Source organism: Diabrotica virgifera, chromosome 2 (assembly GCF_917563875.1).
Source record: "Diabrotica virgifera virgifera chromosome 2, PGI_DIABVI_V3a".
Taxonomy (NCBI): domain Eukaryota; kingdom Metazoa; phylum Arthropoda; class Insecta; order Coleoptera; family Chrysomelidae; genus Diabrotica; species Diabrotica virgifera.
Window position 1 is genome coordinate 30938428 of NC_065444.1, and position 16874 is coordinate 30955301.

A 16874-nucleotide genomic window follows, 5' to 3' on the forward strand; every position below is an offset into this window, starting at 1 on the left:
AAATTTAAAAATTACCATAATTAGAAATATGTACTCTACTACATATGCAATGATTTTACATTTTTTTTTGTATTGTGATAAACATTGATGGTACTTCTTTTTGTTCTTTTTATTGGCTATGTTTTTAGTAATTCACACAGCTAAATTTGAGGAAATGCTTAAGCCTTGCATCTACAATCAGTATTTCCAACTGGTTTGTGTTTTCAGTTTTACTATTGTCATTTGTCTTAAAATTTACTCCAACTTCTTTTCTCTCGTCTGTTAAGAAACATATTATTTACCCTATTAGTCAGGCTTATCATCAATTGTATCAATAAAATTATCAACTTCATTAAAAACTTGAAATTCATAAAATATGAAACTAAAGTTTTTGTAAAAAACAACAGATTTATGCTTACATAATTATGATATTGTGTGTGTTTTGTGTTTTATTGGCACTGGTTTTCACAACCAACTGGCCAGTCAGTTTCATAATGATTTTTTATAGGTACTATAACTTATCATTAACTCAGGGGAGTAATGTGTAGTGTGTGTGTTGAGTAAGTGTCTTGTTACTTTGCAATGTCGACGTCATTGTCTTTACAATTAGCATTAAATTGTTATTAAATGCTGATCCAGCATTGTTTATAGAATCATCATTATATAAACAAACTAATGGAGACAGCAAACAGTAATAAAGACACAAAATTAGAGGACTTCCTAATTTGATTTAACAAATTAAAACACAGCAGTGGAAATCATCACTTAGCTGCTAATCAAGGCTAATATTAATGATTAAATGAAATTAAATAAACAAAAAAATCATGACTAGGATAAACGATCATCCATTATTTACTATTTATCGATCATCCATTATTTACTATTTATCGACTTTCAATTTGGACTAAAACTCAAAGGAGTAGGACACAATAATAAATATTAAATTGAATATCTGCTGAGAAAATCAAAATTGGTACCTCAATGTAAGAGATGCCAGGCATATGGACACACACAACGTTTCGGTGCAAATGAACCAAGATGTGTCCACTGCAAAGAAAGATAAAGAAAACAAGAAACATACCTTACCCAATAGGTAAGGAAATAGGAAACCACAAAGTATGCATCAAATACCTGTAGAAATCCCAAACAAGAAGAAATGAAAACAAGAACTTATAGCATCGTAGCAGTGGACAAAAGTAACGAAGAAAACTATAGCAGTCAAAAAGACCTGAAAATAGAACAACACTATAGAAAATATTAGAGATTAACTAACCTGGACAAGCAAATATAACCAAAATAGAGCATAGCACCAAAGGAGCTATACCTAAACCTACCTAAAAGACTTGGTAATGAGGGTACCTTAGGAATAGTAGAATGGAATGGAAATGGAATCTTGAAACAGCAGGAACTACAAGCCATATTTAGTATAGAAAAAATAGATATATGCCTCATTTCTGAAACAGATTTCACGAATAAGCCATATATTATATTTATGGGCTACTTAGCACACTTCTCACCCTGATAATGCTCCCAAAGGGGGTACTGGAGTAACAATAAAGGAAAATATTATGCACTATCAGGAAATAGGATATAGAACTAAAGAATTCTTTGTCCTTAAAATCCTCCTAAATCATTTTTCTTAAAGTTTGCTTTAACTTCTCTTCTCTCATCTCTGGTAAGAGACATATTACTTACCCTATTAGGCTAAGGCTCCACGGGCGGGAAATTGACGCTAGTAGTAGCAGTAAAATGAACTTAAGGTTCCGCGGAACGGAATAGGGGTAGCCGAACTGTACCGACTACAGGACTTGTGCCTAGTCGGTTCAGTTCGGCTATTCCCATTCCGTTTCGCGGAACCTTAAGTTCATTTTACTGCTACTGCTAGCGTCAATTTCCCGCCCGTGGAGCTGTAGCCTAAGTCTTGGTTATAATCAAATGTATCAATAAAATCCTCAACTTCATTTTCATTAGAAACTTGAAATTCATGAAATAGGAAACAAAACTTGTTTGTAAAAAAACAACAAATTTATGCTTACATAATTATGATATTAAATTGTTATTAAATGCTGATACAGCATTGTTCATAGGGCCGGTTGTTCGAACGCTAATCAACAATGATCATTATCAAATAATTAATTACTGTCAATGTCAACTTTGTTTGGGTTGTTAAAAAGTCTGTGGAGTCTATAATCAATTAATATAACAATAATTATTAACATAATTAATAATAAATCTCATAATTGTAATTAATTATGTTTTCAGCAACCCAAACAAAGTTGACATTGACAGTTTTGGTGACAGTAATTAAATATTTGATAATGATCATTGTTGATTAGCGTTCGAACAACCGGCCCATAGAGTTGTCATTATATAAACAAACTAATGGGGACAGCAAACAGCAATAAAGACACAAAATTAGACAACTTCCTAATTTGATTTAACAAATTAAAAGAAGCAGTGGAAATCATCACTTAGCTGCTAATCAAGGCTAATATTAATGATTAAATGAGATTAAATAAACAAAAAAAATCATGAACAGGATAAACCATCATCCATTATTCACTATTTATCGACTTTCAATTTAGCCTCAATCGCAAACGAGTAGGACACAATAATAAATATTGGATTGAATTTCCTTGAATACATTCAGGAGTTAATTATACACATTTTTCAACTTCGCTGGTGTAACAACATCACATGATGTAAGCAAGAGAAAATGATAATTATGATTAAAAAAAATCACTTACTTCGTTTTACTGCATCATCGTAGCTCAAGCAACTCCTTTTAGAATCCTTAGCACCCATTTTCTTATATTTTATTTACGCATAACAACATTTTTCACGACAAATTCCACGGTTATTACACAATTTACAACAATCACTCAAATGACAAGATACCAAAACAAGACAACTTGACAACTGTCGCAGTCGCAGTTACACTGACCACAAAACGACAAAACACCTTATTTGCTGACGCAGAAGCAAATACCACCGATCTCGCAGGATACAATCATATGCAACCAACAATACTACAAAATAAAATTTACGAGGGAAGTCTCGAATGTTCTCGAGGTGAATAGATTAATTACTAGGAGTATAATTATTGATGTTTTTATTTATTTATTTATTTATTTACAGGGTATCACCCAATTATGTATATACATAAAATATTACAATTATCAAATGATACATTAAACATAAAAATAAAGTAATAGACAAAAATCTGCGAGACAGGACCTCGATTTTTGACCCTTCGCTTCGTTATCGATCATTCGCTATCTGTACACTAATTTTACCACAATTTTACCAAACAAATGATTTTATTAACGCTTCGAAGCCCAAATCGGATTTCATTGTCAAAATACAAAATACAAAATGCTTCGAAACGTTAATAAAATCATTTTTTGGTAAAATTGTGGCTTATATCCCATCGAAAATAGTTGATTATGAAAGGACATCGCACACATCTTATGGAAAATATAATGTCACTCAAATTCAATAAAATTTATACGAATAGATACGTTTTAAATTAACGGTCAAATCTTATCATTGCGCCAACTCTATATTTTCAATAATAAGAGCAGAAATTGATATAAATAAATCTGAAATCAAATGGGTACGTACATAAGTTAGAGAGAAAAAATATTTTAAAATACCCAAATTGTCGGTACTCCATAAATCAGCGGATTAGTTTCACTAATCCGCTTAGGCCCAGCGGGGTTTAAGCTCCTTTTGAATAGCACCCAGAGCAATAGTGACACTTTTACTGACTCCAAAAATGTGATTTCGATAAACTTTAATTGCAATTTGCGCCGTAATTAATCATAATTAAGAGTTGGCGCAATGATAAGATTTGACCGTTAATTTAAAACGAATCTATTCGTATAAATTTTATTGAATTTGAGTGACATTATATTTTCCATAAGATATGTGCGATGTCCTTTAATTGTAATATTTTGAGAAGATCTAGTAACTCTAGAGTTAGAGGAAACATTAAAATCAATTAGATACAGCAGATCATTGCAATTTATTTTTGGATTCAGTAATTTGTGTAGAAATAAAATATCAGCATAAATCAGTGTAGGTCGGGTCTTTTGGGGTCTTTTCACCTCCGAATAACTAGTTATCGGGAGGTTTATTTGACAGATTGACTTCATGTAATCTGCCGGATAAACTTCCCGATAACTAGTTATTCGGAGGTGAAAAGACCGGGCCTTCGGAAGGTTTAATGTGTTTCTAATTACGGAGTAGGAATTATCACCTTAAATATCTAATGAATTTATTTTGAACTTTTTCAAGCTTGGCTATATGAACTTCATAAGTGGGTGACCAAACAACAGCAATACTCAAGAACAGATCTAACTAGGGAAATTTAAATCAATCTGATGGAATTAATGTTATGCAAACATCTAGAAATTCTGATAATAACGCGTAACATTTTAAATGCCTGGTTATTCACATAATGTTCTGTAGATGGTTATTCTCGATCTTTTGTCTTATAATTTCGATGCCATCGAGATGTTTTATTTAACGATTTTCTCTGGAAATACGTACATTAATTTCGTTACTTGCGGAATTATTTTGATTAAGGAGCCTTCAAATCCGCCTCTGATTGTTGCTGCAATATTGTTAGATATACCTAGATTACGAATATCTTCCAGCATTTTGTTTGTTTTCACATTATCGACAGCTTGTTTTTGTTTAAAGCTCATATAAATATTATATATTTCTATGTCGTATCCATAAGCTTTTTCCTGAATCATTCTTAGTATGAATATATTGTGTCTGTGGTGGCTCTATTTGGTCTGAATCCAATTTGATAATCACCGATTATAAAATACCAGAAAGAATTTTATATACCTACTACATTTAGCAATGCAATTGGGCTAGAATTCTGGACTTCCCACATCTCCTTTCTTATATATTGACTGTATAAAGCCAACTATCTCCATTCCTCAGACATTTGGTTCCTGATCCATATTAATTATATCAGATATAATGAATTCCTCCCCAGAGTTCGGATCCTCCATGTTTTAGTAAATTCTTCCAGAATTCCGTCCGTCCTTGGCTAGTTTCTTTATTATTTGAACCCCTTCTCCATAACTCGAATTTTCAATGTGCTACTCCACTATATAATATATTGTCTCGCTTTGTTCATTTTCATTATGTGTGTTTTAGGTTTTCTTCGAAGTGTTTCCATTTTTTTTAATTTGCGCTTTTCTGTTAGTACCTATTTCTCCATCCTTGTCTTCGCATATCGTCAGTTTTAGTCTAAATGATTGTGTGGTTTCTTTTATTCTTTTATAGAATTTTCTGCTTTTGTGTCTGTTGTTGCTCTAGGAGTTGCTGTTGTATATGTTTTTCAAAGCCTCTCTTTTTTTTCCTCCATGCTCCATTCGCTTGTATTCTCTTCTCATTATAAATTTCTCTGCTAATTACTGGTGTTTCTTTTGAGTTTATTGGGATTGGAACTGGGCAGGTCACGTGGCTCGAATGACAGATAACAGTTAACAGCAGTGAGATTACGAACCAGAGATATGTCAACAATAGATCTGGCTAGTCATATGCCACTCAATGCATCGGGGTGTAACGCCGATATCAAGTACGGTGGTCTAGCTATCTTTGTCTGTCGTGCGAGCGTGAGCGTATCTACCTAGAGGTGGAAGTAATGGAACGACAGTGACACAGAGGCGGCAGCCATCATATGCTAGAGCGAGAAAGCTAAGCGCCGGTAGAGAGAGATAGATAGATCACCGACCCCAACTGTTCCGCGTTACGCTATTTTTCGGACTGGCCTAATCTATTACGAACACTCGATACGAACCATATCCACCATGTTAACCATAGCGCTTTATGGTAAAACATGGCGGATACGATTCGTATCGAGTGTTCGTAATCCCTATGCAGATGGACAAAGCGGATACTGGAATGGAGACCAAGAGATGATGCCTAGCCTAGGCAGCCTAGCGAAACAGAGGACGTCCACCAACACGTTGGACTGATGATCTAAAGTCAAACGTTGTCATAGGCATTTGATGCAAGAGGCATAAGATCGAAAGAGATAGAAAATTATGATGGAGATCTATGTCCAGCAATGGACAAGCGAAGATTGCATGATGATGCCCTTTTCCTCTACTGTGGTTCTGCAATTATCATCATACCATTCCGCACTTCTTTGTTTCTTTTCCGACAGTTTGCTCTGCGGATTCCGTTATTACTGTGTTTAATTGTCTTCATTCCTCCTCTGCACTTTGTTCCTCTCTGGTTCCATTAAGTATTATTGGGATAGCGTTTTGCTATTCTTTTTTTTTATTGGGCTTTGAATCCTTTAACATCCCATTTTTTTATTCGATTTTATTTGTCCCTTTTGCGATGTGTACTTTGTACGTCAATGGTGTCTAGAGGTTTGTCATAGCCACCTTTACTTAACACAATGGGTTTGTCCAGTTTGGCCACATCACAGAAATCAAACATTTGTGTCATGTGTCATACACACTTTTGACTTTTGCTAGGTCAGCTGTCAGTTAAACGTCAAAAATAATAGGCGTTTCGGGAATTTGATAAATATTTGATTCTCATTTTCTCATTTTTACAGCAATTTTATTGGGATAATTTTATTAAGAAACCGTAGGTTTGTTGCAATATTTTTCAAATAAATACAATAAAAAGTCTAACGTTTTCCGGTCATAAGTATTAATTTCTTTTTAGGTTACAATGACTGACTCAAAATATTTTACTACTACCAAAAAGGGAGAAATATTTGAATTAAAGTCAGAGCTAAATAATGATAAAAAGGAGAAGAAAAAAGAAGCTGTTAAAAAGGTAATAATATTTATCAATTTCTGCTTAAAATTTTTTCTTTCTGTATGGCAAAATAGGAAATAGGTATACCTCATAATTATACATTTAACACGTTAAGCGCCATGACGGCCCCTAGGGACCGATTTAGAAAGTTTCCCATACGCCATGGAGGTCACTAGGGACCACTGTGTATTGACGGAACTGCTACTTCGCCCGGGAGGAATTTTTTCAATATTTTGTCTAGTTATTACCTGTTAAACCAATTTCTTTAAACAATCCATATACTGGAGAATTTAAAACTTAATAATTCTGTAAATTATAGGTTTTCCACTTATTGATATTTATATTTTAGGTTATTGCCTCTATGACAGTAGGCAAAGATGTTTCAGCTTTATTTCCAGATGTCGTAAACTGCATGCAGACTGATAATTTGGAGCTCAAAAAGCTAGTTTATTTATATTTAATGAACTATGCTAAATCTCAACCTGACATGGCTATTATGGCAGTAAATACTTTTGTAAAGGTAAGATTATTGTTAATAATAATGATTGATTCTTGTGGATGACAAGCAAGATACTAGCAACAGCAGCAAGATACTAAAAATGATACGAGCTGTTCACTGTGCTTCAGAGGGCATGCTAAGATGTCTTTCTCTATGGGCTACTGTGCATTAACACTAATCCTCGTTTCTTAAATAGGAGGAGTACCTAATTCAAATTTACCGCTCTGTAATGCTGGTTTGTAATTGGTCCAACCACAGGCAATTTGACTCCACTAAATTATAAACATTTGTAACCATTGACATTAATGAAATTTTGACACTAATGACATTTAAAATTCATAGGTTAATTAACCTTCGGATGACCAAGGGGGTAAATTTGGACCCCAGCGTATGTTCTTTAATAAATTCAAAAGTATTTTCAATTTTTAACTCATTATTTTTTTATTTGACTTTAATATCCTTATAGATATCCTCATATATTGAAATAAAAAAAATTCCCTATATTTTAAAAATAAAAAATACATTCTGAAGTTGATCTTTAGTAAAATACCGTCTATTATGTGGAATTCCAAGTAGTTTTACACTGCACGTTATCAAAATCTATTTTTAGACTGTGGTGCTTGTTATGTACGAATCATGACATTCCTGTCTGCTACAGTTATTCATTATTATTATTTCCTGGCGTATATTATTATAGTTTCTTAGTATTTTGTGTACATATAAGATATGGCCCGCAAATATCTTACTGAGGCTGTTACAGGAAATTGTTACTGCTAGTGATTTTTATGATGATATAGAAGATGAAATAGTATCAGAAAACGAGGATGTATTGTTAGATAAAGATTTAAATGCTGAAAACATTCATTCCAGGTCATTTTTCACCTGGGGTAATTTTTTACCCCTGTTGGTCATCCGTGTAACAAAAAAAGGTTGGTCATCGGAAGTTTAAGTTATATCAGCGATTTTTTTGTGTTTTCTGCCATATTTCTTTAATTTTTAGATTTTTAGTCTGCATTTATTTAACTCGTTCACTGCCAGAGTGTTTTGTATGGTCTTTTACATTCAGGCCAAGTGGTATATTGTAGATGGGAAAATTTTTTCATTCTTTGGACCAAGCTGTGCAGAAGTAGATTTCCAAGGATAATAAGGTCCTATGAAAGAAATTTACGTCACCCATATTAAAAAAAGAATGTGTGTGTGTACTACTTTTGTATGATTTCAACGAAATTAATATACTTTAAAAGTTATTAAAAAAGATGTTTTAAAAAAAAATATTTTTCCCTAACTGTAATGAAAATTAAGAAGAATCCCTGGGGAGATTAATCACATAGAAGTGGCTGATTTTTTGGTATAGGTATCATTTAAGGGCAATTGCCCTTTTTTAATTACAGGGTGTTACGTTTTAAAATAACCCCTTTTTATACCATCTGTACCGCCTATGCTAGAGTAAAAAAACTTTCAGCGATTATCCACATACTGGTGTTGTTTACAAATTTCTATAATGCACCCCCGTTTTTTTCCGGAACCACCCCAAAAAAGGAGAATTAATAAAGAAAGTGATTTCTTGGAATCCTTCACACACCATGCCCTTTATTAAAATGCTTCATATATCATTTTGTGCACATTCTTATTACCCATGCATGGACACCAAAATTTATTTCTTAATGCGACCCCTGTAGCCAAAAAAAAATAAAGGGGGCGTTGAAAAAAAAATTTTGTGCTTTTTGACCCATATGGATATTTTAGAGTTTTTCATAAATATATATGATTATTGCAACATCCCTGCGGAAACTACCCCTATCCCTTGGAGAGCATAATTTGACACCCGTGTTGAGCTGCCCCCCCCCCCACTTGCAAAAATTAAAAAACAAATAACCCTGATTTATGAGCTCTCATATTCCGCAAATTAGAAATTTTGAGCTTGTTCCGCTGAGCAGTAATTTAATATTTTAGTGGGGAGGGCTGAGTCAGCCTCAGCCCTTTAGTCAGGCTGCCGCAAAAATCGATTCAATATTCCTATTTTTAAGTAGTGGGGGGCTGACTCAGCCCCCCCACTAAAATATTAAATTTCTGCTCAGTGGAACGAGCTCAAAATTTTTAATTTGCGGAATATGAGAGCTCATAAATCAGGGCTATTTACGAGGCTATTTATTTATTTATTTATAAGGGCAAGCCCAATTCGGTAATACATTAATAAGATATTGATAATTACAGTGTTGAATATATAAGAATAAAATGAGAGAGTACAAAACATTTAAAAAGACATGACAAAGTAAAATAATTACAAAACATTAATTACTAACAAATAACAAGGTTATGACATTGCTAAATATTTAATTTGGTTAAATGGTTCTTAAAAACATCAACAGAGTTACCAAAAAGTAAAAGGTCACCTAGGGAGTTAGCAAGTCTTAGTGTTCTAGGAACAAAAGTAAAATATGAGTAATTATATCTATGAAAAGAAATATGAAAGTTTTTATGAAAGGCTATTTGTTTCTTAATTTTTGCAAGTGGGGGGGGGGGGGGCAGCTCAACACGGGTTAAGTTGACGATTTTCTCATTGCCTATGCATTCTTTTAAAACAAAACTTATACAGAATTAAAGACCACTATTTTCTCTACAAATAAGGTCCTCTATGCATGTTTTTCATATAAGCAACTGTTACGGCACAGTGGCACCGTAGACCTCCGAAATGCTTTGACGGGCTCCAGTTTTTTTTTCGTCACCTATTCATTTTATGGATGACATGCTTGTAATAGAAAATAAAAGAACACACTGTCTGCTACACATTATGACCTATGCATATTTTATTTTCTTTGCACCCTACAGCCACAGTGGTGACCGAAAATCAATTTTTGATTATTTTCTTTATTAATTCTCCTTTTTTTTTGGGGTGGTTCCGGGGAAAATATGGGGGTGCATTATACAAATTTGTAAATAACACTAGTACTTACATGGATAATCGCTGAAAGTTTTTTTACTCTAGCATAGGCGGTTCAGATGGTATAAAAAGGGGTTTTTTAAAACCTAACACTAACACATTAAGGCAATTAATTATACAAATAACAGTTATCCAAGAACATTCAAAAGCCATCTTTAAAGTTAATGATGACATTGCCAAGTAAAATTTACATATCCATACCAGTGAGAATTTTAAAGACAGAGAAAGTAGGGATAGCCGTAAAATATTTGCGAATTTTGTACCATTGGCCTTAAGAATTATATGGAAATTAGTTAATAGGATAAAATGTGGAAAATTAATATGAGAATCTCAAAATTTATCATTTGGAGTATATTCCTTGTAAACCGGGAGATATTAACAGAAGTTCAACCACGATTTTCTAAGTCCTGCCCTTTGCAATACTGGAAGGTTAGAGAAGGTACTTACAATTTGTGGAAAAATCCACGGGTTTCCTGTGACATTTTCCTGTGAAAATTAGATTTTCCATGAAAAAAAAAATTGTGAGTTGCGATGAATTTTTAAGTCCTGCCATATCCATAGAATAACAGGTCACCATCTAAGGACTAAGGGAGTATACAGATATATACACACATGTAATGAAAATAATGAAATTTTCATAATTTTCTAAGTCCTGCCAACTTAATAAATTAATCATATTTATTTCAAAATGACCAAAAAAAATGTTAGCATGACGTCACCTAATGTTTAACTGCACTTGTTTCTTGGAAAATTCTGTATAAAATTTTCACTCTGGTACCGTGATTTTCTAAGTCATAAAATAAATTTTGTTATAAAATAAATAATTTTTATTTTTATTTATTTATTTATTAACGGGATAAACCCAATACATACAAAATACAATAAAGCAGAGCTTTTGTCATAATAATGAAAATATAAAATTTAGATACATGTAAAACTACAACTATAAAACACAAACATAAAAAATAAAAAAGAATATAAATTATTTGTAAATGATGAAAACAACTGAATTAACTATAACAGTTAAATCTATTTAATTTTTTAAATTCAAAATTCAAGACGCCCGAGTTCTTGTTTAATAGAGGAAACTGAAGAACCAAACAGATCTATTACATGACTAAACTTGTTTCCATACAGGGCCAATCTACTAATTGGTGCATATTGACCATAATTTGTAGCATGTCGTTGTTCCCTGAATATTTGTGGATTTCGTGTCAATCTAGCAGGTATATTAAAGTATACAAGACTTATCAATTCTTCGGAGTTAATAACACCAGAGATAATTTTGCGAAGACAACAAATATCCAACATGACTCTTCTGCGTTCAAGAGTTTGTAAATTTAATCTCTTTAATATATTATCATAAGTATAATTTCTAACTGTTAAACCCATCTTAAAAGCTGCGAAACGTAAAAATTTGTTTTGAACCTTTTCAATATTTAGGATTTGATATGCATATTTCAGTAGACATTATTCAAAATGGCAGGATGTTTAGTTGCACCTTTTTTACTATATATAGTTAAAAAATTTGTAAGAAAATTCGTGGAAAATTACACGATTTTCTAAGTCATGCCATTTCGCACATATCTCAAGAAGGTTAATATAAATATATTTTCAAAGAGGCAGGATGGTTGTATAATTATTTCGTATAAAAAAATTAAATTGTGTGTCTGTAAAATTATTTCAGGGTGTTATACAAACATATTCATATCACCACAATTTTCTGAGTCATACCATGTCGAGTATGCTTAAAAAACACTAATCTAAAACCGTTTACAACTTGGCAGGATAACCGCAAAGATGAATAATACAAAAAATTAATTTGTATATCATTAAAACAATCGTATCCTATTAAATATTATTTTCCTGAATAATGTCTCGGAATTTTTACACACTTTTTAAATCTAATAGCAAACTGTAACATCTTTATTTTAAGTGATTAGATCATATTTTTATCTAAGTAAACGCAATAAAAGTAAATAAACAATTTTTACAATTTATTGGTTATAGTAGGGAATTTACCTGCCCATTATATTATACAGGGTGTCCAGAAGCTCTCATAACAAACGAAAACCGGAGATTCCTCAGATAATTTTAAGAAAATTTAACTCAATTCACCTAGTTCAAAAATGCTTCCGTGGATAGCTAAAGCTCTTTAAAGATGGCGTCTTGTAATTCATCATCGTCATAATTCAACCCGGATCTATCCAATGCTGGATATAGGTCTCCCTCAGTCTTCTCCATGCATTTCTGTCCTGTGCTGTCTGCATCAAGTTTCTGTCGGATCTGTTTGATGTCATCAGACCATCTGGTTGGCGGACGACCTCTACTTCGATATGCTTCGTCTAGAAGAAGCATATCGAAGTCTTGTAATTAGTTTCTTTAAAATAGCTGCAGAATGCTTTTATTTGGAAAAACGAAAACTGGTACACTTATTTATCTTCCAGAGGTCAATTGTAAAATGTGAATTATCAATTGTCAATTTTTAGTACCGGTCATGGGGGTCAGTTTTGGGTACGGAAACGGATATTTTATCGAATAACTTTTCTGTCTAACTTTTAAGCATTTCTGACACTGGATTATTAAATTCTGGGATAGTTTTGTACTAAAAGGTACTTTTGCTTTAACTAAGACTAGAGAAATCGATTTGAAAAATTTTTCGTTTTTTGGTTTTTTGAGTTTAAAAGAATTTAGAAAAATTCTATTTAGGAAAAAGGAAAACTGCTACGTTTATTTCTCTTCCAGAGATAAATCGATTTTATCAATTGTGAATTTCTAGTACTGGTCATAGGCATCCGTCTTGGGTAGATCAACGGATATTTTATCTCATAACTTATTGGTCTTTAAATTTTTAGACATTTTTGAGACTATAGTATTAAAGTATGAGGTATTCTAGTACTAAAAGTTACTCTTGCTTTAAGTCGGCAAACACACCGTTTTATTTATTTTTTTAAAATTTTTTTCGAATTCAAATAAAAGGTGTCTTTTTCTTCTTAACGTGCCCTATCAAGTCCCCTTGACGTTGGCGATTAACATGGCGAAACTGTCTCTGTCTCGAGCTATTCTAAATAGGTGTTCTGCTTTCTTTATTCCTGTCCACTCCCGGATATTCTTCAACCAAGAGGCCTGCTTTCTACCAATTCCTCTGCGTCCTTCGATTTTACCCATCATAATAAGTTGAAGAATATTATACCGGTCTCCCCTTACTACGTGTCCAAAATAGGCCATCTTTCTATATTTGATGTTATCAAGCAGCTCGCGGGTAGCATTTGCTCTCTTAAGGACTGCCACATTTGTCAGCATAGCCGTCCATGGTATTTTCAGAATACGTCTGTGCAGCCACATTTCAAAGGCCTCCAAACGGTTAATAGTGGATATTTTTAATGTCCATGCTTCGACACCATACAAGAGGACTGACCAAATGTAGCATTTAATCATGCGCTTTCGAAGTTGAAGCTGCAAGGTATCATTACAGAAGAATGACCTCATTTTTAAAAATGTGGTGCGGGCTATCTCGATTCTACATTTTATCTCTTTATCTGGATCTAGTTGTTCAGTAATATGGCAACCAAGATATTTAAAACTGGGTACTCTTTGAATTATATGACCATCAACATATAAACGTGAATCTTGATGGGCCAAACGGCTAAATACCATGTATTTTGTTTTTGAACAGTTTATATTTAGGCCAAACTCTCTTCCCACTGTGTCAATGGCATTTAAAAGGTAATGTAATCCATTCATATCATCACTTAAAATAACTGTATCGTCTGCATATCTGATTGTGTTTATCAGAATTCCATTAACCTTCACACCCCATTCCAAATTATGCAGCGCTTCCTTAAATATTCTATCTGAATACAAATTGAACAACAGTGGGGACAGTATACAACCCTGTCTGACACCTCTTTGTATTTTGGATATTTCTGTTGATTTTCCATTTATGCAAGCTGTCGCTGTTTGACGCCAGTATAATTTTTCTATGATTCGCACATCTTGACTATCAACTCCTTTATCCTTTAATATTTTAATTAATTTGTGATGTTGTACTCGATCAAAGGCCTTCTCATAGTCAATAAATACAGCAAAGACGTCTTTCCTTTGATCTCGGCATTTCTGCAATAACACATTTAGTGCAAAGAGTGCGTCCCGGGTTCCCAGTCCATTTCTGAAGCCAAATTGTGTTTCATCCTGGTCTTCTTCACATTTATCTCTGATTCTACTGTGGATGATACGTAGAAAGATTTTCAAGGTGTGGCTCATAAGGCTTATCATTCTATAGTCGCTACAGTTTTTCGGACGTTGTTTTTTTGGTAGGGTTATGAATTCGGACTTTAACCAATCTTCAGGGATATCACCAGTCGAATAAACATCATTGAAAAGTTTGACTAGTATTCCAATGTTTTCCTCATTTATGAGCTTTAACATTTCTGTAGGTATGTTGTCGGGACCAACGGCTTTCTTGTTTTTTGCCAATTTTATAGCATGTTGTATTTCTGATTTTAGTATTTCTGGTCCTTCACCTTCATCTAAAGTGTCCAGTTCTTCGGGTCTATCATCATTATACAGTTCATTTATATAATTATACCAGGTAGTTCGAATTTCGTGTTCATCTATTATCATTTTTCCCGACGAATCGGTTATAGTATGTGGAGTTTTCTTATAATAAAGACCAGCTACTTCTCTAACTTTTTTAAACATATTAAACGTATCATGTTTTTCATTCAACTTTTCTAATTCCTTGCATTTATCCTCCATCCATTTTTCTTTAGCTACCTTTATTTTTTGTTTAATTAGTTTCTGTTTTTCTTTGTATTCTGTTTTGTTATATTTCAGTTTTCTTCTCTGCTCCATCAATTCCAGGATTTCATCAGTCATCCATTGTTGTTTTTTGTGCCTCTGCATCGTTGTTGTATATTTTTCCATTACTTTCCAGGTAAGATCTTTAAACGTGTTCCATATTTCTGTATTGTTTTCATTTGTTGAATTCTTTAGCTGATTATTCAGGTCATTTTCTATTAGCGTTTTGTTGGATGCTGATATATGTAATTTTGGTGTTTTGGGGCTTTCTTCGACTTTTTTGAGCTTCACTTGGATGTCAGCTATTAGAGGGTTATGGTCTGAACCGATATCTGCACCAGGATATGTCGTTGATCTCTTGACACCATTCTTAAATCTCTTGTTTACTAGAATATAATCTATCTGATTTCTAATTATATGAAGTGAGTTATCTCCTGGTCCCTTCCATGTATATAATCTTCTTTTGTGTAATTTGAACCATGTATTTGCGATTATCATGTCATGTTCTTGACAGAACTGGTATAATCTATCGCCTCTTTCATTGCTCTCCCCTAGTCCATATTCACCTACCAGGTCAGATCTTCGTCCTTGACCAATTTTCGCGTTAAAATCTCCAATAATATATGTGATTTCGTTCCTTTTTAGATTGTTAAGTGTCTGTTTTAATTGACTATAGAATGATTCAACATCATTGTCATATTTCTTTTCTGAAGTAGGGGCATATATCTGGATAACATTGACATTAAATGGTTTACTATTTAATTGGAGTATCGCTAGTCTGTCGTTTACAGGTACAAATTTTTTTACATATTTCTTGAATTTAGATGTTATAAATATGCCAATAAAATTAAAGGTGTACAATATAAAAATGGGTGGAAATTGCATTTTAGTGCATAACATGCATCCAAAAGTGCATAAACCTGTCAAAATCAGTGTATTAAGGGCAAAATTTTGTTATTTGGGAGGTTTTTGGAGTTACGAATACGCAAGCAGAATCGACCTCCGAATCACCTAGTGCCCAGAGTTGCTGCTAAGGCACGTCTTCTGGAGTTTCGTGGGATATCGGCAATACATTAAAGAAAACAGATTATTCGAGGGTTTTTGGGATGGCCGAACACGAATATGACATTACAACCGACCCTCGGAGCACCTGGTGCCCAGGGTGACCGATCTCGAATTTAGAGAGTTTTTGGAGGTCGATTCTGATGGCGATTCATGTTCAGCAACCACAAAACTCCTCGAGTAATCTACTTGCATCACTTTAGTATCTGAAAGCCTCGAAATTTAAGAATATGGCGTATATATTAGTCACCCCGAGCACTAGGTAAAGATCTGTTCTAATGTGACATTCTTGTTCAGAAACCCCAAAAACCACCTGAGTAATCTGTCTGTATTAATTTACTGCCGAAATTAATATATAAATATGGTACAGAAAATGCTTAACAAATAAAAAGGTACCATAAAATACCATTTTATTATAATACTAAAATACAGGGTGTCCCATTTAAGAAAACTCAGAAAATACCCATTCCGAGTTTCAACCAACCCCGTATACTAAAGTTAAACATTTTGGTATACTATTAATAACTGACAATTGTAGACTATATTAAAAATCGTTTAAACATAAATTAATAGAAGTTTGGATATCAAATCACTAAAAATATGTATAGGGTGTGAATGTTCCTACAAAATTAACAAAAAAACGTAATTATATTTTAAACTACCTTGTATAATATTTCAAAACACTATATTTTATTAAAGAGAACATCGAGTAGAATCCAAAAATGTAAAAATATACAGGGTATTCCATTAAAAAAAACATAAATTTGTGTCACCCTGTGAAAACGGGTA

General features: G+C 33.2%; 2 protein-coding genes across 5 annotated transcripts in view; one reads left to right on the forward strand and one right to left on the reverse strand.

Moving 5' to 3' along the window:
* LOC126879484 (ubiquitin carboxyl-terminal hydrolase 32) overlaps window positions 1-2920 on the reverse strand; it is a 249433-nt gene extending 246513 nt beyond the window's left edge. For all 3 annotated transcript variants that reach the window (XM_050642522.1, XM_050642523.1, XM_050642521.1), the window contains exon 1: window positions 2727-2920. In XM_050642522.1, coding sequence (XP_050498479.1) covers window positions 2727-2784 — 58 coding nt within the window. In that variant the 5' untranslated portion in view covers window positions 2785-2920. The remainder of the gene's footprint in view (window positions 1-2726) is intronic.
* A 3540-nt stretch (window positions 2921-6460) lies between these two features.
* The window catches only part of LOC126879485 (AP-1 complex subunit beta-1), a 59360-nt gene continuing 48946 nt past the window's right edge, over window positions 6461-16874 (forward strand). The window contains exons 1-3 of one of the 2 annotated variants that reach the window (XM_050642525.1): window positions 6461-6606; window positions 6688-6801; window positions 7133-7303. In XM_050642525.1, coding sequence (XP_050498482.1) covers window positions 6694-6801; window positions 7133-7303 — 279 coding nt within the window. In that variant the 5' untranslated portion in view covers window positions 6461-6606; window positions 6688-6693. Of the gene's footprint in view, window positions 6611-6687; window positions 6802-7132; window positions 7304-16874 lie in introns of both variants that reach the window. The other variant, XM_050642524.1, reaches the window with a different exon arrangement.